Genomic DNA, 23,612 nt, shown 5'->3' on the forward strand with positions numbered 1-23,612 from the left:
GATCAGCTTTCCTCCTCTTTCATTACTGAGCCACAAATCTTTAGGTATCCAGTGATAAAAGATAGTGAATCAGCAACAGTAATGGAAAAATATAAAGATTTTTCAAAACACTGCTGAACTGTTACATCCTAAATTGATTTTCTGTCTTGATAGTCACCTGTGATGAGATAATGTACAAGCATGTGATGGGGAAGATGTGAATAAACTCAAACTCATAGTCTGCTGAGCCACCAGAACAGCAGAGAGTGGTATTAGCTAGGAATGTGGGAGTTCAATCTTATAGTCTGGAAATAATGGAGCAGCTTGTCTAGTCTCAAGGTCGCCGCTACAGTGTGTAATTGTATTAAAGGGGACTGTTGTTTTTGCAAATGAGAAGCAACAAATCTCAAAGGAAAATCCAATATTTGGTTTGCAAACGATGTATGTGTGTGTGCCTGTTTCGACACCTTGGACCTAAATCCAACACACATATTTTATTTCTGAATAAGAGCACCTTTTTTTTTTTGCTCACTGTTTAACCTGCAATGACAGTTATATTTGATGGTCATCATCACTGATGACTGAGCACAGTGAGTTACAGTATGCATAAGTACCATTTTTAGTGATTTAGTGTCATGCATCAAGTGTGAAGAGTTGTGTTGAAGTGCATTTATATACTTAAAAGTACTTTTTTCTCCACTACATTTCAACCTTATAGCCTGGTATCCCCCTCTCTCTCAGTTTTTACTATTGTTACAATGCATGCTTGCTTTTAATATGATATAATTATGTTTATAGTTATATCTATTCATATTTAGCTGTCAGATAGCTTTGTAGAGTTACTATGTTTCCTGATACCCTGTCATTTCTGGCAGCAGGGTAAGTATGCTACAGCTCTGTGTAGCTTTGATTTTAACATTGTTTTCACTGTTTATGTGTCTCTCTTATTGGTGGTGCATCATCAGGAGGTTTACTATGTATTAACCTCTTGTTCCAGCTTCAGCAGCATCACTGGATAAGCTAATCCATCAAATCAGGTTAGGGCATTTTTATCTCCTAATGACAGCCACTGCTGCCCGCTGGCAGGTTTCCATTCAGGGACAATATTGTCAGGCAGTTTGTTTGCTTTATTGTGTTCAGGTTTAAATAACAAATATATTGTCTCTATAATCATAATGAGCAGAAACTCAGACATCAGGAGGTTAAAATATTTGTAAATCCTTAACAACCTTTGTTTGGTCCTTAACTCATTCCTAAACATCATAAAACACCATGAATCATGAGGTTACAACATTAGCACAAAACAATTCTTTGCCTGCTAGAGTTGTCTATATTCTGTTAAGGAGCATTTCAGCTTTCATATTTGAGAATTCTCTGTCAACACTGTTAAAACATGAGACAATAAATGTCTGTCTGTAATTAATGTTTGAGCTTAAAACAAAAAAAACACCCAAATGTTTATTGCCCAAAACAGCATCACCAATAAGAATACCAGCTACTATTTTTGTCTAGTCTCTTTAGCCCTTAGTTTCATGGTGCTCAGTTTGTCAGTTATAAAGATTGGTTTGTTGTCGGCAATCTTTTGTGAGAAGAGTGTGTGTGACTTGATCATTTTATGAAATTTTATCTTGATGCAGCCACATCAGTTTTAAACATCTTTCACATTCTTTCTTAAATTACTCACAGCTGTAATTGGTGGTGCTATAGAAATCTGAGGGCAATTAACAATGTGTTTTAAGATGTCCTTTTGTTAAAACAAACTTTTTTCATTGTCTTTATGTCTGATAGGTCTCATGTAGGTTTTTTGTCTTTTAATTTGTCTATTCTTACCATAACACTATCCAACCAAAGACACATTTCCACTTGCATTGACTGTAAAACACACACTGCAGGTTTCTGTGGTGTCAACAGATGTGCTTTGCAGACACCGCGTGTGTTGCCTTTGCTGTGCATGAAGATCCAACTGAAATGCACAACACCTTAAACTTTGTACGCCATAGTTTACTTGCTGCAGAGACTGATTTAATAAGATTTAAAACACATCTGGAGAAACAGAATTTACTTTTTTAATTTACTTTAAACTAAATTGTTTTGGGCCTTGGCTTGACTTTTAGTCACCACCTACGCTTTGATTACCTTTGTAGTGCAATATGAATCTGTACTGTGAGTGTATATACAAATTTGCATGCAGCGATGTGTGTGTCTGCGTTTCTATTTTGGGCAGATCCTTTTTTGTTGTTAGCGCACCGCTGCCTTGAGCACGGAGGCCCCAGAAAGTGGAGCAGCACAATAGCTTTGATGTTGTGATGTCTGCAGGGTGGTGTAAGCGCTGCAGCCTGCCTGCTGTGTGGACGGAGACCGAGACGTATACAAGGCCCTCTAACAGCACAGATTAGTGTAATAGACCAGGACTGACACAGCTATACACACACACACACACACACACACAGAGTAGCACAAATGATCATGAGGGAATGGAGTGACAGTAATACACTTTACATAATGTTACAGAGGGCTCATAACTGACTCACAGCTACTGATATTAAGTTCGTCACTAACTGACTCGCACTCTGGCTGGTGCTGATTCATAGAAAAACACCAAAAAATGAATAAAAACCGCTCAGAAAGTAAAACATTCACACTCAGTTTAAATTAAATTCTAAATACATCCCAGATGGAAAACAAATACACACAACAGGAATACATAATGTGGAAATTTCCCCCTATACTCTGTTTTCAAAAATGACATTATCAAGCAGTTATTCTGCTAAATTTAAATTCCACCTCCCTCTTTGGCAATTCATCAGCAGAAGAGACGATCAAAGTGCTAATTATGTTTCATGCTTCAGGGTTTTCTTATGTGTATATTTTCAACCACAATTCTCCCTCCTCTGTGTGTTTTTTTCTACCTGGGTTTCCTCTGTGAGTTTATCCCTGTCTTCTGACAGCTCGTGGTTGTGCTGTTCATCAGGGATCAGAGAGCGGAACGAAGCACTGTGACAATTTGATGCTGCCGGTTAGAGTGAACCAACGGCGTGACTGGTCCAGGTGTGGGCAGACTGTTCACATGATCAGTGATGAAGGAAATGCAAAATATTTGAAATACTTGCATCTGACCTGCGTACTGTAGACCGAAGGGAAATGGGAACATTTAATTTTTAATTTGGGGTGTGAGGGAGGAGAAATGAGAAAAGCAAACAATGGTGCAAGGAGTTTAAGTTTCAGTGAAACAGGCATCCCATTAACCCTGCGATGACCTGGGACACAAAGGAGAACAACTTAATGGGGCTGCTGTGTGTGGACAGTTTGTGCATGAGTATGTGTGCATAGGTTTGGAAGAGGGAGATGAAACTGAAAAAGGGCAATAATTATTCTTTTCAACCCTGCAAACATGCAGCAGAAGATGAATAATGCATGAGTTTATTATTATAGCCCCTCATTAATCTGACCTCAGACAGACACGCTGACCCATTAACTTAACAGGTTTGATGCTGAGAAATCACAGCAAAACATATGAATAATTATAGCATCATTTTGTGGTAAAGTCATTAAAGCTACAAATCGAACTGTAAAATGCATCGAGGGATCCTCATTTAACGGTTTGGACTGACTTTATACTGCATGTGTTGTTTGAGTTCAGTAGTTTGAGACTGAAAATCTTCTTCTTCAAAACCATCACAGTCAGCAATTGCAGACCTGAAACGGCATGCACTATCAAGGTAATGGTAAAGTCACTGAGGGATGCAATTCAGCTGGAATTAATGTAAGATTTGTTTTATAAGAGCCTAGCCGAAATGTTGCATCATCATGCAAAATTTAAAAATAAAAGACAGGGCTTTAATAGTGAGTGAGCACCTTTTACACTCTCATGATCCCCCTGCACCAATCATCCTGCTCTGTGATTGGACCTTTTCTGTTGAAGTGACTCAGTGGAAGATGATTCCTGAGCAGCTCTCTGAGATTTCTCTTTCTGTCCCTGTCAGGTTGAATTTACTGTAGTGCAGACTGGTCGTGAAGAGACCAAGGAGGATGGCATTTAAGTGTGTGTATATATATGTGTGTGTGTGTGTGTGTGCAATAAGGTAAATTCAGAAGCATCTGATTTATTCATGTCCCGCGAGGAATTGTTAATTTTTCAACGGGTGAGACGTGGGAGCGATCTACACTACATTTCTGTATTTGTGTGCATATGCACGCGTGAGTGTGTGTTTTGTGCGCGTCCCATAACTGTCAGTCAGGAAAACTTGTTTTCCTGTTGCCTCGGCTCCTTCACAGCTCCTATCTCTCTCTTTCTCTTTTCCTTCCACCACTCCGTCTCCTTCTCCCCGTCTCCTCCGTTTTTCTTGCTCGAGTCTCTTTTAGCACAAGAGCCTCATTTATTCATGCTTCTGGGCCCTCGATGCCATTTTCAGCTAGTTGCCAAGAACTCCTTTTTAAAAATTAACAGAGTCGACAAGTTAAAGAAAATAAATTAAACACATCGTTGCCCTGCTGGTGCTCAGGCTGGTTTCAAGTGTGTGCACATCAAAACCGCTAATGTGCAGAGAGTAAGACTGAACCTGAGAGAAGGTTATTTATACCTCCAGCTTAAAATGCATGCAGCAGTGTGTTATATGGAGCTTTTTCATGTGTTTTTTTGTGTTATTTCTATGGCTTCTGGTCCTGCAAGTTTCAGCTGCTTCCTGCTGCTCTCCTTTAAGTGCGCTTTGAAGTGAAAGAAAAGGAAAGCTATTATCATTATCTTTATGCTAGTATTAGCCTGGTGCTTTCTCTTCATGAATGCTTGTCTTCAGAAAGGATAAATACGTTGCTATTCGATCCTATGTGTGCACAAGTCAGGCACAGTACCTTGCAATGAGAATTCCTTATCCTGTATGTTTCAGTGAGGGATGCTATTAAATAATTGTAGAAAAGTAATTTCTATCCAGAATGGAGTAAATATTCCCGCAGAGGGATTACAAAATTCAAAATATCACTGCATCAAAATCTCTCCCTCTCTACAAAGAATGGTTTTGATATATTGGGATATTGGCTTATTGGCTTTCCCGCCCCCAGCTCCTGGACTTAGTGTACAGATGTGAGAGTGGTATCAATCTTCTCACGTCGAACTTTTATAATATCCCTTAAATATCATCCTTATCCCGATGCATGATGCACTACTGTCTCTCACTGTACTTTATGTCGTATCCACACACAGCAAGCCTAGACTTTTCCCTTGTTCTCTTTTTTCTCTTCTCTGACGCAGCTCTTTCACTCAGCCTCAGGGGTTGATCCACTAATTTTAGCTTGGCACAGAGGCAAAGACACAGATGAGACTCTTCTTGTTAATCTAATTTGCAAGTCAAAATTGTTTCTCTGTTCCTTCGTTGTGTTTTTCCTCCTCATTCCCCACATGCTTCCACCGTGATCTTCTCTTTTCCCCTTCTCTCCCCAGCGATTCAGCAGGTGCCTTTTGTCTGTAAGACATGTGGAAAAGGTCATGAAACACAGCTTTTGTAATGGGGCAGTACTGTGTACTGTGTGTGTGTGTGTGTGTGTGTGTGTGTGTGTGTGTGTGTGTGTTATAGTGAGGGAAAGTGGAGAGAGCCTCAGTGGGCTGTGATAAACGCAGTCAAAAGGGAGAGCAGGCAGACTCAACACTGCAGGCCAAACACACATACACACATACACACACACACACACACACACACACACACAAATTACAATTGCCTCACATTAAGAACATCAACAGATGCTGGACAAGTGCTTGATTACATTTGGTTTATAACATTAGTGTAACACACGATTAGAATGAGTAGTTGCCTTGTTCACCGTAATGATCTCACTTACATTCTCAGACAAATACGCAGCAGTCACTACTGTTAAAGGAAAATCTGACCCTAAAAGTGCATTTAAAAATGGTATTAGTGATCAGTCTTATATTTCTTGAACTGTTTTGTTGACTGGCTACTTTGCATTTCATGTACATATCTGGCCAGATCTGCACACTGGACTATACTGTAGTTTCTGAACTATATTAGACTGAACAGGCAATGTTTTGACTCGCACTGATTTAATTTTTGCTTGTTTGATCAAGACTCGTCTAAACTAGTGGTTCCCTGTCTTTTTGATTTGCGACCCCTTGGGAGGTCCCAAGTCCAACCCTTCAATTGGGAACCAATGGTTTAAATGTTACTGACTAAATATAGGCTGTGCATACCCTTCTGTATCAAAGTGACATTACAAAATGCAGCTGTCCGAAACATTAAACATCATTTTGCACTGACATAAAAAAATCAACATACACAGGATGTGTCGTAGAAGGAATGCCATAATTATATAGGTGCATCTAAAACATTTTGAATATCAGGGAAAAGTGCATTGTTAGCACCAGAACCAGACTTTCACCAGAACTAGACTTTCTCTACAAACAGTAACTCTATAAGTGCAGCCACAAGTCACTGATGCTTCCTCTACTTTCATGTATAATACACAGCTGTATACCACACAGCTAAATGTGGTAGTATTTGTTTGTATTTCGAAGAAATTGCAAACTGACTTTGAGATAGATGTCGCAGGTTGATGGGAAATGTGCGTATCGAGAAGTCAGTAACTCGTGGAAGAATGTGAATGTTTATAAATTAATTATATCAAAAAGCATCTGAGGATTACTACTGGATTTCTCCTTATATCAGTTGTTTCTCTCTCCCTCTTCTCTGTCCTTCTCTCTCACTCCCAGTGAGCAGAGTATCTGCCAGGCACGGGCCTCCGTCATGGTCTACGATGACACCAGTAAGAAGTGGGTGCCCATCAAGCCTGGACAGCAGGGATTCAGCCGCATCAACATCTACCACAACACTGCCAACAACACCTTCAGAGTGGTGGGCGTCAAACTGCAGGACCAGCAGGTAACGGACAGAAGATGACTTCATGCTGCTGGGATATAAATGTAGATATGGAGTTAATTTCAGCCATTTAGTCACTAGAGGGAGAGATTTCATCGAGCTGTGGTAGGACAGCAATATACAGAACATTCAGGCTATTTTGGATTGTGACTGTGGGGTTTCTTTTCAAGTAACTTGCAAGACCAAATAGTTGTTGTGACTGAAGGAGAGTTTAATGGGGAAAAAGTTAATAGCCTTATATCTTATGTTGGGCAAAGCCTCTGTCTGGGTTTGTGCGTGTGCATGAACCCTAGTGTTTCATTAAAGGTCTTTAGTAGCGCTAATCCTTCTCTGCTGAGACCTTCTTCCTCTCTGTCAGTCTCTCCAAAGGCAATGTCTCATTAGTACTCAGCTCTCTTACGTGTGTTTATGTGTTTGCGTGTGTGTTGGTGATAAGAAACAAAACACACTTGCTTCCAATGATATTGTGTTGATCACATGCAACAGTAAATCAGAAACAGAATCGACAAAGATAGCCGAAAAACATAACATTAAATATGAAATATACTCCACAATTGTCACCTCACAGCAAGAAGGTCGTGGGTTCAAACCCCGCTCGTCCCAGGCCTTTCTGTGTGGAGTTCGCATGTTCCCTGCGTTTGCGTGGGTTCTCTCCGGGTGCTCCGGCTTCCTCCCACCATACAAAGACATGCGGCCTAGGTTGATTGGTGACCCTAAATTGTCCTTAGGTGTGAGCATGAGTGGTTGTTTGTTTATGTGCGGCCCTGCGATGGATTGGCGACCTGTCCAGGGTGTACCCCGCCTTTTGCTCGATGGCAGCTGGGATTGGCTTCAGCCCCCCGCGAACCTGTACACAGGATAAGCGGTTGGCGATGGATGGATGGATGGATGGATGGATAGTTAGTTCCTTGCAATGCAATTTTGTTGAACCAGTGACACAACACAAATCACTAAATCCTTTCAAACACACAGCCATCAATTCTGTGACATTTAAAAAGTCTTTTTCTGCCAGGAACACAACAGAGTAATGAGAATAGCGATCATGTTGTATTTTTCTCCCCAGCCTGCCATCTGCAAACAAAGAAGAATGGGCATCCAAAATGAAAAATCTTTTTGCAATTCTTAAACTACAGCTCCTTTTCTCATCTGTTCTCCTCTTTCTCTGCTCTCACAGGTGGTTATCAACTACTCCATAGTGAAGGGCCTTAAGTACAACCAAGCCACACCGACCTTTCACCAGTGGCGGGATGCCAGGCAGGTCTATGGCCTCAACTTTGCCAGCAAGGAGGAGGCCACCACCTTCTCCAACGCCATGCTCTTTGCCCTCAACGTTCTCAGTGCACAGGATGGAGGTGTGTCTCCCCTCAGTCTATCACACGATCATGGCACACTTGGAATAATGCTTAAGTAGCCTATAATGGATAATTTCCTTATTTTAGGAAAAGCTCACACACTTGTTACACACCTGCCCCTCAGCTTCACATATTGCCAATTCAAAAAGCAGATTGAACAAACATTACAAACACAACTTGGGAAAAGTTCATGTGAGCAAATAAAATGCTTATCATCATCTTGAATGATTGTCATTTTTGGGACAGGTAAACTGACCTTTATCATAACAGTAAAAAGAGAGAGACTTGTCAGAGATGACAGTCACACACTTAGATTCTTGATGCAGCTTGTTTATAAATCCAGCCATATCAATAATGCAGTAGAGTGCAGCAGGAAGCCCCTGATGGAACTAACAGTATCCTAACTCCCTTCCATATGGGGCTTCAGTTAAGGTCATTACCAAACAATAGAGTTTTTAAACTCACATTAGAGTAAGAAGGCGACACAGCCACTGAAGTTGTGCAACTTCTACATGTAGATCAACATACAGTAGGTGTGTATGCACTGAAACTGACAAACTGATCAGTGGCAGAGCTAGTCATACTAAGGTTAACAATGTAGCTTGGACAAGATCATTTATTGATTGTTGAAGGTTTGCAATGATCTGTATTTGTGACAATATCAACACACTCACAACACAATGGTAACTTGAAAGAGAGGGACAGTAAATACAAATACAGAGAAAATTTAAAAATGAAACTAAACAAAACTACAATTGTGAACTACATTTACCATGTTGCACCTCAAAGCTTTGTGTGATGTCATTCTAGTTCGAGGCTTCCCATCTGTCAAATATTTGCCCTGATTAAATGTCTAGTGACTGAAAGCTTAGCATCATAGTAGTAGTAGTAGTAGTAGCTGTCCTACAGTATCAGTAGTAGTAATAGTTGTAGTAGTACTGGTGGCAATGGATGTATAGAAATTTCCTTCTAGTAGTTTCACAATTTAAGAACAACAGCAACATTACATGTGCTCCTGTATAGACCCCTGCTCGGGTTAAAGCGTGAAACTAGAGTGATAGATGCAACACAGCTAATAGGAGGGTCAGAGCGGTGCCAGACATTATAGCTGGATACTGGATTACAGCTATAACTGGATGCAAATGCTGACTTACTGTGTTAGCCTTTCAAGTGTGACACTAGTTGTCAAAGATGCACTGTAACCAATTACATATAGACTTTTTTTCACTTCAGACATTTTGACATGTAATTTAAAAAGATTGTAATTAATAACATTAATAATGTTTTTTCCTGCTACAAGAGAAAATATGTCCCATGGGAAAAAAGGTCCATTTAAAGACTTCTTGCTAAAGTGAATATACATAGAATTGTTGTTGTGTGTGCACGGGCGTGTGTATACATATGTCTGTAAGAAAGGAAGACAAATATAAATTGGGGACTGACAGAATGAGAGACTGAGAGGCAGAGTGAGTACACAGCTTGCCAGTCATCACTCAGGCAGCAGCAGCAGCAGTGTGTCTCCCTCTGCAGTCCCCTCCGGCCTCTTAATTAGTATGAGTCATTGAGAAGATCTCCCCTGGGTCCCGTGCTAGAGAGCAGATCTTTTCATCTGCCTAATAACACGGGACGGGGGAACAAAGAGGCTCGAGTGACAGCAGCCAAACACAAGTGCACAAATACACAAGAGAAGGAGGCACACACTCGACAGATATTAGATTAGCCTGACGCCTTAATGCTACCAGCTCGCTATGATACAGCAGTGACTCCAGCTACATAAGGAGATACAATCTGTGTGTAAAGGGGAACCAACGCTATCACACACACACACACACACACGCACACACTGTAGAAAACATATTAATAGAAACACAGAAAAAGAGGCAATTCCCTCATGTATTTTGGTGTGTGTCATTCCCTTTGTTTCCTCTCCCCTACCTATCCTACGGATAGGTGTGCCTGCCCCCCCTAGTGATAAGAAGGTCAAAACCTGACCTTTTGTCCTCAGTATTGTTCTCACATTGGAGTACAGAGTAAATACTGCAGATTGTGGTAGATAACCCACCAACAACCTTCCACATAACACTGTTTGTGATCATTCTTGTACCTATTTTCATACTGGCTTAGTCAAAAAGACACTTACTGTCGTACAGTAAGTGTGAAATGACCTGCTTGGAAAAGACCCATGTCTAATTCTACTCCAGTACTGAAATAATGTGTCATTAATCAAGTAAATAAACCCAAAAGGTGCTCATAACATACATATCATTCCGTATTCAGTATATAGAGATAAAGGCGCCTATTTTAAGGCAAATACTTAAATTAGAAAAAAACTTTAATAGAGTACATAATTAATTGACTAACTGAAGAAAGAGATTCTTAATAGGATTTTTTACCTTGGAAAAACTGTAGTTGACAAAAATGTCACCACAAAGTCCATTTAGTAGCTGTATGGGAGCTTTCAGTCATATCACACAAATCTCTTCAACAGGTGAAGTTTTTCTGAGAACTTTAATGAGGTTTCGTGCATGTGATTTTAAAAATTTTACTTGAAACTGAATTCTTGACCTTGGCAGAAGTAGTTGACAAAAATGTCAGATCTACATTGAGAATGAGAATAATCCTAAACTGCATCTTTAGTGCTTGACCCTTGGCTGCCAGGTCAAATGTCAACTCTTCAGTGAACGCAACACATCCATTTATTCGAGTGAAACTTTAATCTCATAGCTCGTTTGAGATTCTGTATGTTCAAGGCTCATTCTGAACGAGAGATGCACATGGAACGGCTTGCTGTAATATTTGTGTGTGTAAGTGGCATTAGGCCGTGCAGCCTGCAGACAAACCTGACCTTTTGAAACATTAGCTGGAGATGCTCGCTGCGCTGCTGCTGCCTGGAGGGTGTGGGTTACGAGAAGATGACAGATGATACCGTTACTGGGTGGAGGAGGGGAGGCAGGTGAGGAGAGGGAGATAGAGAGGGAGGTGATGGAGGGGAAGGAAGGACAGCTGAAAGCAAGAGATGGTCAGCAGTGAGTGGGTCTGTCAATGCCTCTGTGTCTGCTACAGCCGGTTCCTCTTCTTCAGCATGTCGTGTAGGTTGTAAAGCCCGTGTGTGTGTGTCTGTCTGTGTCTGAACTTCTGCGTGATAATTATTATTTTAAGTTTGTGTGTGTATTTAAAGGTTGTGGTGTCCATTCCTACAACTGTGTGACTCATTAATGGCTGGGTAGTGTTGCCATCAATTTTTCCTGTCCTGTATTAGCACTACAGTGTTACTTACTAATACTAGCTACTTCTCTCTGGTAAAAGTCAATGTTTTAAAAGTAACTTGAGTTAAAGAAAGAAATGGCCTATTTTAAAGTTATTGAGCTTCTAGAGTAGAAAGAACATTGCTTCCCTGATCTTTATGACTTTCAAAAGTCTGAGTGGACAGGGTTCATGCATTATTTTAAGTGAAAATTGTGGCTCTTACAAATTAAGAGCACAAAATGTTATCTTCTTTGATGACTGACAGTTCAGTCTGCGGGTTTCTGATTCTTACTGAGAACAACATTCATACCCTGTAATAGAAGTTATTTCAACTGTGATAAATGAATCTAGCTGAGTAAAAACATAATTAAAACAATCATCTGACCTGTAAACAGTAATCTCAACCTTTTAAATAATTGGTGGAGCAACAATGCAACATAATTACAGCAACAGTTGGATCTGTGTGTGTCTTGTGTTTGAGCAATGCCTTTTTAGAATCCTGTAGTTTGTGTTGTCTGTGTACTGTATGTTACTGTTACTATTTGTATTTGAACCAACTAGTCTATTAATTGATCTATGTGAATTTAACTGACAATTTTGATAATCAGTTAATGTTTTTTTATTTTTTATCAAGCAGAAATGCCATTCTAATTGACATTAACATTCACTGCTTCTGTATACTAAAAAGAAAGGAATCCCTGTCATTCTTCTGGTTTATAAAGTTGAAAATTAGATATATTTGGTTTTAAAGAACCAAAACAAGCAAGTTGAAAATGTTACTTTGGGTTCTGAGAACTTGTCATTCCCATTTTTCACTACTTCTGACAGATTGAACTACCCTAACCCTAACCCTTTTAATGGACTTTGGCCCAGTAACTAACTAACCAATCTCAAAGTTACCAGAGCCTAATTGGCCTTAAAGGAATAGTTTTACATTTTGGGAGAAGTTTAATACCACTCTCATGTCTGCCTGTTCAATATGAAGCTAAAGCGAGGAGACAGTTAGCTCGGCTAAGCTTAGCACAAAGACTGGAAACAGCTAGCCTGGCTCTCTCCAAAGGTTAAAAAAAAATTCATCTACCAGTACCTCACAAGAAACGAATTGTATAAATGACAGTGTGTGGTTTTATAGGGAGTTATGTGTCTGACTATTACAGTGAGCAGTGACCCGGAGTCTTGTCATCACAGTGCAGTTTCCACGTGGAGACTCCAGAGCCAAAAAACAACACACTGTTGGCCAACCCATGTGTATAGACAACACATAAATGACTAAAACTACCATTAATGGGAAAATCTCTTGGGAAATTGTATGCTGTCTCAGCCCAAATCTCCATTGTAGTCAATATGAAAACATGGATTGAAAACTAAGAACAGTAAATGTAAACCAGATTTTATGGGTTGATGGAAGTCAATCAGGAAAGTAGTCAGTAGATTAATCATTAATAAAATAATCAATATAGTAGTTGCAGCCTTACGAGTGTTGGATGAGGTATCTGACTGTAGGCATGATTCAGGTCTTGTGTGTGTTATTTTTGGACTTCTGTTACTTGATCAATGGCGGCCATTAGCACCATCGGCTCACCAGAGAGTCACTTCCATTAGCGATGTGAGCAGTGGAGAGTGTCCTCAGTGGGTATTGACCCTGAAAAGGGCCTCACAGTGTAGAGCTTTCAAACTGCCTTTTATTAGACAGAAGGGGACAGAGTCTTTGGAAGCTACCCAAATGAAAAACATTAATGTTTTGGTTTTGCTCACATTGCTGAGAACTTCCCATCAGCATTAAATAGCAAAGGAATCATAAATCAACAAAATAAAAGTCTTTGCACTGCAAGGTTTTCTCCTCTGTTCCTATAAATTCAAAAAGATTTAAGACTAACCCCATTTCTCAATTTCAAAGAGAGGCCGGAGCCAAAACACAAATGTGTGTGTGTCTGAAGTTGTTCTCGGGAGGAACAATGAAGATTAATATTGTCCCAGAGGAGTCTAGTGATGACACAAGTTTCATTGAAAACTGATGCTTCACTGTGATTTGATTGTAATCCCTGAGTTGATGTCCTCTTGTCCTCATCTTATCATGTCTTCAATTAATTACATTCCCTATCTGCTTCCCCATCTGCAGATCCCACTTGCAGTGTTAAACGGATTACATCCAAGTGCCTAGTAGTTTACATCACAAGCAAGAGGGGGAGATACTAGAGTCACACATGTTTCATATTGAGCCTCCTCTCCTGTGATTTCACATATGTCAATAAACAGACTTTAACTCTTTTAACACAAAACTTTCCACGTGGATTTTGATAAAACAACCAGGGATGACCCAACTGTGAGCTTTCATAGCACAGATTTTACAGATTTGTCTAAAGGGTGAAATTTTAAGACAGAACTCTCTTGTCTGTGAACTTCTCCAAGAGCAGACACTACAGAAGCTGAAGTTGTGACTCGGCTACCGCAGACGACAGAGTTTCCTCTGGTTCCAATTTAGGACCATCTGCTTTGAGAGATGCTCAAACACACTCCAGACCTCGCTCTACCACCCTGTTTTTGTTCTTTAACAATTGAAACACTGAAAGTTGTATTTCATCACAGAATAATACTCACAGGTCTCTGGCTGATGTGTGTGTCTTTCTGCTTATTTTGACATTTGGGTGAATTTAAAAAGGAAAGATACATCTACCCAGAACATGTGCGCTTAAGATGGGTGTATATCGTTCTCAAACGTGGGTAACAGTGAGTGAGTGAACATGAGCAGTTTGACTGCAGGGCCAAGCAGCCCCCCTTCTGTGCATACACACTTTGTATTCTATTCTACTATGTTCTGCTTGCCTTCAACTGTAAAAGTGGAAGAATCAATTTATAATCATTTACCTAGAGTGAGGGATTGATATGCTTTTCATTGCACATTACTCATTACAGAAGAAAGAGGACATAATGATCAATTGCTGTTTAATTCCCTGCCATTTAGTAGTTAATTGTCTTGACTGGGACTAATTTCAATTAGCATTATACTGCTCATAATGGATTTTTGAGGTCAACTTCACTTTAACTACGTCTCTTTCTCTCTCCCTGCTTTCATTTGCCTCTTTAGGTCCAGCTGTCCAGCGCCAAGTCCAGAATGGACCAACTTCAGATGAAATAGAAGCTCAGAGAGCGAGGTAAAATTTCTTAACCGAAAACAGTGGAATGGTTAAACAATATTTGAAAATGTTTAAAGCCTCTGAAAACATCACATCTTAAGTACTTATCTGTAAAATTAAACATGTATTAACTGTTTGGACAAGCAGTAAACACAACAGTGATATGGTGAACGTGTTAGAAAAAAGTTTCTAATACACAACCAGCAGATACATAGCAATATTAGCAACCATTTCTTTCCACCTGGAAAATTAAGTCCAATATTCACTGTCCCACGGCCCCTTTAACATATATGTTTTTATTTAATTCATTGTTAATATGAAAATATTGGTTATAGCACCTTTAAATATTGACAGAATTAGCAACATTCAACTTATGAAAATGTTTGAAGTGATTATTTATTAACATTTAAAAATGTTCTGACTAGGGCAGAAAATTGTGTTTTCAGTGCTCATAGCAAGATGCTGGTTGAGACTCCTCTGTTTAAATACTAGAGTGGGGTCATGGAGACAAGCAATGCAACAAAAGCACAGGAACAATTTCACAGTGACGCTCCAAAGACTGGATTTTTGGAAAAGATAAAAGATTCTCAGCTATATTTAGAGCATCCACCAGTGACTCCTGCCTGCTTCCAAAATGTTTACCGGTGAGACTTTATGTATTTTAGTGCAGGTACAATGGCTTGTTCAGGACAGAATTGTCTACAAACCAGTGGATGAACTTTACGTGAACTCCAAAGAGTATAGTGATTAGGATTATGCAGTCCAATATGTCTGACAACCTATTCCACAGAGAGAATATGAACCCTAGCAACTGAGATAAGCAGACAGCTGCCCTTAGTGACTTTTATTTCTATTATTCCTGTTCCCCTTTATCCCTATCCTCGCCTTAATATCCTCTGTCTCCCTCACAGGACTATCTCCCATGGGTAACAATCAGATAAAGAAAGTGAGCTTTAAAAAAGGCTGAAACACAAGACTTTTTCAGAATCATAATGGCAGATTGAATATTCCAAAATAATGCATGAGTAGTATTGGAAATGATGCTTGAGGCAATTTCCATGGCTTACTAAGCATTCTGCAATTCCTCCACTTTGGTTACTATTCCTCTCTACCCTTCAGAGACAGACTCAGGCACAACTAGGTCTTTGGTGCTGTTTTTAAACCTATTTCAGCTCTGCCTGTTGGTTCATCCAAATGCCAAATGCCAGGGCTTAAGAGAACAAATATGATGGGAGTTAAGGCTCTATCTGATCCCATGTCTGATAAACTGTACCTCTGGCACAAAAGATTACGTCTATGATTGTCGGGGGAGATTGTGTGCTTATGTGTGCGGGTTTCGGGTGTATGTGTGTTTGTGTGTGTGTCAATGGACGCAAATTAATTTGACTGAGCTCTCTCCAGTGGTACCAGAGCAGTATTGCTCAGCCGCTCCTGCTGTGTGCGCTGCTGTCACATCGGGGAGGTTGCTGGCTCAGCACTTCTCCTCTCCAACACACAGCTGGAAAATTCCACTTCCTCTCCATGAGCTGTCTTCTTTCTGTCTCTCCTGAGTCGTGACATACATATGCTTCTCAAATCAAAGACACAGATGTGAGGAAAGACGAGGGGAGGTTGATCAGAGCTGTGAGGGGAGCTGTTGTTAGGTGGAGAGTGGAGATAGACGGAGATGAAGGTATGAGTGATATGGGTTTGGACTGACGAGGAGAAAGACGTTTACTTCATGCTGTAATGGTACATGGGGAAACTGTGCAGCGATGCCAAAAAGTTTTTTGAAATGTGTAGACAAGTAGATGACTACACAAATGAAAGCTACATTCAGCATGGTGACAGCACAGAGAAAATTTCATCTGCCACAACTGAGATGCAATTTTGCAGAAAATAATGGTCATAGAAACTAAAGTTGCTCTTAAAAAGCAGCACGTTTAGTAGCAACTTCAGGAACATTTTTCTCATTTCACATCATTTCATTTCATTCAACTTTGTTTTACAGCTGGAGGAGAAAATATGAGACAAATGTATTATGTTTTTGCTTAGAAGGCCTTCGTTAGCATCAGTGCCATTAGTGTGTTTTTTTTTTCTCAGCATCAAATCCGTTTTGGGCAATAAGCTACAATAACTTTCTAGGGTACATACAATACTGTAATTTTCACTTCAAGCTAAATTAAAAAAAGCATTAGTAATTTAAAGCTGCACTAACGAATATTTTTTTTTATGAACAAAGGGTCAAATTACCACATGTAATAGAAAGATGTTGCTAGTAGTGATGAACATACATCTCCCGACTGCAATTTCCCTCAGTTATATAGAGTTTTAACTTCTCTCAGCTCAATATTTTTGTTTTACAAGCCACCTCACCACAAAACTCTCATTAACCTACTGTATGCTACCTGCCCAGCAACAAACAACAGACAGACGACATTAGCAACTAGCTGGGGAACATAGCTTAGCATTTAGCAGCCAAAGAGCCAGATATTTCCCTCATGTTGGAGTCCAAACCAGAGCTACAGTCAAAGGAGAGTGACTATGGTCTCACATTCGACAGGTGGACACAAGAATGACTGTGTTGCTGCATGTCTGCTCGATGTGTGAATAGGAAACTGTTTGCTAACACGTTAGCCAAATCAACTTTACGTTTCTTTAAGTTGATAATATGTCAGTGTTGCGTGTCCAGAGAAATCAGTTAGTACTGCTTTAAACAATTTACGTTCAAAAACAGTTTGAGAACGTAATGATAATGGGATTAAATTCATGTATCTAATCTATCTAATTTAAAGCAGAAAGAATTTGAGAGCCCAGACACTGATGAAGACCTCAGAAGAAGTCTTATTGACATTTTTCAAATTAGCAAATTTTAGTGCTATATGGTCACAGCTTGTGCATAATGTATCCTGCAGTAATTACTGGGTTTGAAGCCTTTTTAAGGTTACTTGTCACTTGTCTTTGGACCTGCTGATGTTTGAAGTTTCCCATTGCAGCTTTAAGGCAGGAGGACATTTCTCTGGCTGCTGCTGTGAGATGGTTGGCTGCACTGTTCCTGTAGGATAGTAAAATGACAGATTCACTGATAAGACGTGACATTTGTGATATTAACTGAACAGCGATGTTTCCTTTCTGTCCCTTTAGGCAGATAATGGAGCAGCAGCAGCAGCAGATGCAGGCACACATGGAGCGGGAGCGACGGTCGTCCAACTCAGGTACTCACCTTAAAGAGCACATGTCACCTGAAGTTTATATTCAGTAAGTGCAGGTACATATAGAGACAAATTGACTCTTCACATGTCCCTCTCTCTCTCCAGGTTCTCCTTTCCAAGGCCACCCTGCTGTGCTCTCAGTGGCCCCCCCTGTAGTACCTCCCCCAATGAACATGGGGGGTCCTCCTCCCCCTCCACCACCGCCAGGACCTCCGCCACCTTCAGCAGGTGCACCCCAGCCTCCTCTCCCGCCTCCACTTCCCATTGGTGGAGGGAGTCACGGGGACGAGCCCCCCGCCCAGACGGGTCTTGCTGCTATGATTGCTGGAGCCAAACTGCGCCGCGTTCAAAGAGTGAGGCACCAATATGTCTTTGTGGCTGGATTATCTCCACCAAACCTGACTGACATACTTGAAGTTTGCTTCAACTTTATTTGTACATATCAGAGAGTAACACGTAACTTTGGACTTCACTCCTCTCCTCTCCTCAGCCTGAGGACAGCTCTTCAAGCTCCAAAAACGATGCCAACCGAACAAGTGGAGGAAGTGGAGGACTGATGGAGGAGATGAACGCTCTGTTGGCGCGAAGGTCAGAGCTATCAATTGAGAAAACCACAAAACCATTTTGCATTTTTGAATCGATATCTTGCCGACACATTAGACATAATTGGTCACTAAAGCCTTTAATCAATGTGCAATTCAGGATTGATTAGTAAAAATTATTATTTCACTTAAAACCCTTGACCTTCATGGATTTGGATGATATGTTCTTACTTGAGGCTTCTTCTTTCCCCCAGAAGGAAAGCAGCTTCAGAGAAGCCCGAGGACAGCCAAAATGTGAGTTAATGAAAAACAGTGATGCTTTGCAATTCATGAGGCTTTTGTTTACTCTTTAACAATGATTATTAGGTTGATGATTGAGGGAGGGATCATGAGGTGGTGATTCAGTGAGTCTGACAATAATAACTGTTATTTTGATGTATTGTGATTTTCATTATTTGCATAATGATGAAAGCATACAGTCACAATGATTACTACAATGAGGACAACATTAAAAACAACAGAATCACTACTGTAGTTGTGCAGGTGGCAAAATATCACACCTCAAACTACAATGTCTATGATGATGTGATGATGGTGATGATAGTGGGGGTAGTGATGCTTTTTAATCCTTGTGTCTTCCTTTAGGATGACCCAAATTCTCCGTCACCCAGCACCCGCAGTGGACAGAATGCCACAGGTGGGGATAAGTGAGCACAGTAAACTAAGTTACAACCTCACAAAATGTTTTGAGTGTTTTCTATGCTTTGGAAATCTCATACAGTCTCAGAGAAGTTAAACATATAAATGAATAAGTATATAGCAGACACACTGGACAGACGGTGGAAGAAAGGGACTTTATATGTTTTCATCTATTTAAAAGATCATTCACTTGACACAATCTGTATCTCTGTATGTCTGTGTACAGTGTGTATGTGTCTTGGGGGGTTTGTCAGAGGATAGGGGTTATGATGCCTTATTATATAATTTCCTTTAAATCTGTTCTCATGAAAATAATTTACAGTAAAAACAGAAAAGATACTGAGAATCACTGATCAATACCAATTTCAAAAGACTGTAGTGTTAACTGATACAGTGGTGGAAAGTACATTACTCAAGTACTATTTGAGTCCATTTTCTACAACTCTATACTTGTACTTGTACTACATTTCAGGTAGACATTGTACTTCTGTACATTTATAAGACAACTATAGTTGCTAGTAACTTTATAGATTAGGATTTTGCATAGAAAATATAAGATAAGTTTACAAAATACACAGCATTTTTAGAGAACAAAATTCTTAAAGGTATGTAAAATACTTAAAATGTGCTCCACCTTGACCAGCTACAACAACAAATACTACTAAGCTGCTTAACGCATTCACGCATCTGAAACATCAAACTAATAGTGTAATATGCAAAAATATAAAACTCACAACGAAAATTTCCATGCATAATGTGTGCTTTTTCTTTTGATTCTTTGAGTAAATGTTTCCAGTGAACTTTTGTACTTTTGCTTGCATCAGATTCTAAAACTTGTAAACAATGCAGTATTGCTAGTTTTACTTGTCAGTATGGGATCTGTGTATTTCCGCCACTGCGCAGCTATAATGTAAATGTTAAAGGTAAAGTGGACAAGTCAGGTGGGAAAGTAAGTAAAACAATTTAAAAATCAACTCCTGAAAAGGAGACTGATCTGAGGATCTGCTTTTTACCCAACCCTTTTTTTTACATTTATGGTCAAAATTGCTACCAACTGCTATGTAAATGTGGAAACATATAACACTATATTGACTGTACTACCTCTATCTGCATATCTATTTTTACATCTAGAACATATCTGGCTGTCTGAGAATCTAATATGTTGAAATGTCAGTAAATCCCTGCTGGTTACTCTGTCGTCTAGATGGTGCAAAGAAGCCGTGGGACCGAGCTAACTCTGCAGACAGGTCAATGGCTTCAAGGTGAGAGATGAAGGCAACACAGCTCATTGGGTATGAAGCAGAACAACAACAGTGAATCTAATAGAGAGTGTTTTTTGTATTATGCAGGGTACGACCCGTTGGAGGTGGCAGTGACACAGACTCGTTAGACCTTGACAGAATGAAACAGGTAAAGAAAACACATCTTACTCCGTAATAACTGCACACTACTCAAAGTCAGAACACTAATCACTAGCCAAAAATTGGATGTGACTTGTTTTGTTTTTTTAATCTCCCTTCTCTTTTAGCATGTGATCACTATGGTATCCAAACCTCATTTGTTTTCCAAAAGTTATTTTGGTTGGGGGGGGGGGGGGGGCCGTGTTTGCTTCTACAATAAATAAAGAAATGTGTGAGGTATTATGAACACTTATGTTATCTGTTTGTTTGTGCTTCATTAGGAAATCTTGGAAGAGGTGTTCCGTGAATTGCACAAAGTGAAGGATGAAATCATTGATGGTATGTTTAATTTTCTCACTAAAGAGGGATAATCAATCCACATGTAGGAATACTGTCTCTCGCCTAATTTATTTTGATAAATATTTCATTTGAAATCGAACCAGTGGGCTGATGGGAGTTAGGTTGTTATGTAGAGTTGTGACCACTAGGCCGCACTAGAGCCTCAGGAACCTGAACATGGAAACAAAACAGAAAGACAGAAAAGTAGAATTGTGTTAATCACATTGTCAACCCAGGGAGTCATTTCTATCACACTGCGAACACATGGATGGATAATGGAGCCAAACTGATTCTCCAAATATAATAAAATGATTCTGTGGATCAGCTGAAAATATATCAATTATAACATTAACTCACAAATATTACATTAAAGAGACAGTAACATTTTATTAGACATGTAATTAAATGATAATACTTTGCAAAGTAATCTCAATAATTGAATAAATATTACAACAATATTATTTTTAACACATGTAGTAGACATATATTATACAATATTGTAATTTTAAAATGTTTTTTAATGATAAATGCAAAATAATAATTGACTAAATACTACAAAACTCAAGATATCAGTCATAAATTGCAACCGTCAATTTACTTGATAAAGAAATGTACCATATTTTGAAAGATTGTGTATTGACTTGAGAGAAATTTCAATACTCTGGGTAATCACATTGTCTGTCAATAGTTAAAATATGCAAACAATATACAAAAACAACTCATAGGAATGTGGATTACATTGTCAATACATTAGGAGGGTAATTTGCATTAAACTCCATAAATTTGAGAGACACTGGGGGACAAGAGACAGATTTAAAAAAATAAATGTTTCAATTGAAGCAGCAGAGGCTGAGATATATTGAGTCCATAATGCAATTGGATAGTGTCTTTCACTAGACCCTTCCTGCCTTGTGCCCCTTTAACTTGTCACTTCAGGTCCTCACTATGGACAATAGAGACAGGGTATTATGTTATGAGGATATATTATCAATCTAACCTGTATAATCAGCCTAACTTTCTTCCTGTGTTTTCTCTCCTTTGCCTACAGCCATTAGACATGAACTCAGTCGAGTTAGCACGACATAATCTTTCAGAGTCACTCCCCGACATGAAACACCTCTTTGAACCATTGCCCTTGCAGCAACTGCTGTGGCCCTGAGGAGGAGGAGTAGTCAGGAATGGAGGCCCAAACTGTGACATCTACTCATCCTGTTCAGCTGTGGTGTTGAAGCAACGCAGCAATGTTGCTATAACACCTCAGACATGTCTGTGTAACATTTGGTTTGTTCGCTTGGAGAGAATGGGGCACACTCTCGCACTGATTACTCGGATTTCTTAACATTTTCTGTTTGTTAGCCCTGTTCGCCACTCTGTCCTCAGCCTAAAGGAAAATGGATAAAATTCATAGGATTTTGTTTGTTTTGCTTTTTTCACAAGTTTGTTTTAAACTTTTTTATTATTACTATCATTTTCATTATTATTACTATCATTTTTATGATTGTCAATGTATTGTTAATAATATGAGTAGTAGTAGTGTAGTGAGTACAATGGTAATAATGAGGAAATGATAATGAGATTATGATAGTAATGATAATGTTGATCATTATTATTGCACATCATTTTATGTCAGCCTTTTGTATTTTATATTGGTTGTTTTCATTTGTTTTTGTTTTAGATACAGTTGCAAGCACATCCAAAAAAAAAATGTTTCCTCATCATCTAACCTGGAACATTTTTTAAAAGTTTTTTATCCTTTTCGCCAACACAGCTGTGTGTGGAAACCATGGCAGAAAAAAACGATACCGAGGGTGGAATAAACTTTGGATATTGCAATCTTATAAACAAAAAAAAATTAAATAATACACCAGAGTATTTGTGATCATGTTGTTAATAAAATGTTTATTGGCTGCAAGGATATGGTGAAGTATTGTTCATTTTATTCTCTCCTTTTCTGACAAAGTGCTTCCTGGTTTGACAACAAAAAAAAAGAAACGCACTAAGTTTAAAATGAATTCAAATAAAACTGTGAACAATGTCTTGGATAAATGAGGCCGTCTCGTTCCTTTTGTGTTTGGGTGCTTTTTTGATTCCTGTCTGGTGTCTGTGACTGTAATCTTTCTTTTCACTTTAATTTGTTTTTGCAACACAAACACTTGTGCTTATTAAACAGATGCCATAAATTACTGCGGCAGCACAGAGAAGTGTGAAACATCTTCTGTGCAACCTTATTGTCTTTTTCAAGTGTTGCACACTATGTAGGATGCTGTTAAAATGTCCTGCAAAAATATTTCCTAAATAGATTCAAAGGATAAACTCAAATAATCAATGAATGAAGTAGAGTTTTAATGTATTAGTTTATTTATTTACAGGATACTGTGATATTTGTTTGTTATAATGATATGTAATTATTAATTATAACACCAATTCATAGATTCAGCCATAGATGTGTATTGTGTTCCCTGTCTGAGGCTGCCGCCTCTTGTGATAACTTATCAATTAACTAAAACTACATGCTTTTTCAGCTCTAGCATGTTAGCTACCTAAATACTATGTTGCTGCTGTCCACTGGATGCAAAAGGTAGGAAGAGGAAAATGAGTTCTCATTTGTCTTTACTGAAAATTAAATGCGTTTATACTTTCCACAGCTTTCCATGCACATACAATCTTTGGCAGGTTTCTAAGAAAATGCTGCAGGCTACATTGTCAGTAAACATGAATGCCTCCATAAACCCCAGAAATTACTTTCTGGTTTAAGAGAAGAACATGTGATTTACAGGGTTGCTGATCATAAATATTTATATAATTTCAAAGTGTAAGGATGGCATCAAATGCAAGAACAGCTGATG

At 39.1% G+C, this 23,612-nt stretch overlaps 1 protein-coding gene across 1 annotated transcript in view; it reads left to right on the top strand.

Moving 5' to 3' along the window:
* evlb (Enah/Vasp-like b) overlaps window positions 1–21,936 on the top strand; it is a 45,574-nt gene extending 23,638 nt beyond the window's left edge. Inside the window, exons 2-13 of the mRNA XM_046061010.1 lie at window positions 6,698–6,866; window positions 8,038–8,215; window positions 14,547–14,613; window positions 17,719–17,789; window positions 17,892–18,139; window positions 18,277–18,374; window positions 18,586–18,622; window positions 18,974–19,025; window positions 20,232–20,289; window positions 20,377–20,437; window positions 20,709–20,766; window positions 21,815–21,936. Coding sequence (XP_045916966.1) covers window positions 6,698–6,866; window positions 8,038–8,215; window positions 14,547–14,613; window positions 17,719–17,789; window positions 17,892–18,139; window positions 18,277–18,374; window positions 18,586–18,622; window positions 18,974–19,025; window positions 20,232–20,289; window positions 20,377–20,437; window positions 20,709–20,766; window positions 21,815–21,852 — 1,135 coding nt within the window. The 3' untranslated portion in view covers window positions 21,853–21,936. The remainder of the gene's footprint in view (window positions 1–6,697; window positions 6,867–8,037; window positions 8,216–14,546; window positions 14,614–17,718; window positions 17,790–17,891; window positions 18,140–18,276; window positions 18,375–18,585; window positions 18,623–18,973; window positions 19,026–20,231; window positions 20,290–20,376; window positions 20,438–20,708; window positions 20,767–21,814) is intronic.
* The last annotated feature ends 1,676 nt before the right edge of the window (window positions 21,937–23,612 follow it).

Source organism: Micropterus dolomieu, linkage group LG10, assembly GCF_021292245.1.
Source record: "Micropterus dolomieu isolate WLL.071019.BEF.003 ecotype Adirondacks linkage group LG10, ASM2129224v1, whole genome shotgun sequence".
Classification (NCBI taxonomy): Eukaryota; Metazoa; Chordata; class Actinopteri; order Centrarchiformes; family Centrarchidae; genus Micropterus; species Micropterus dolomieu.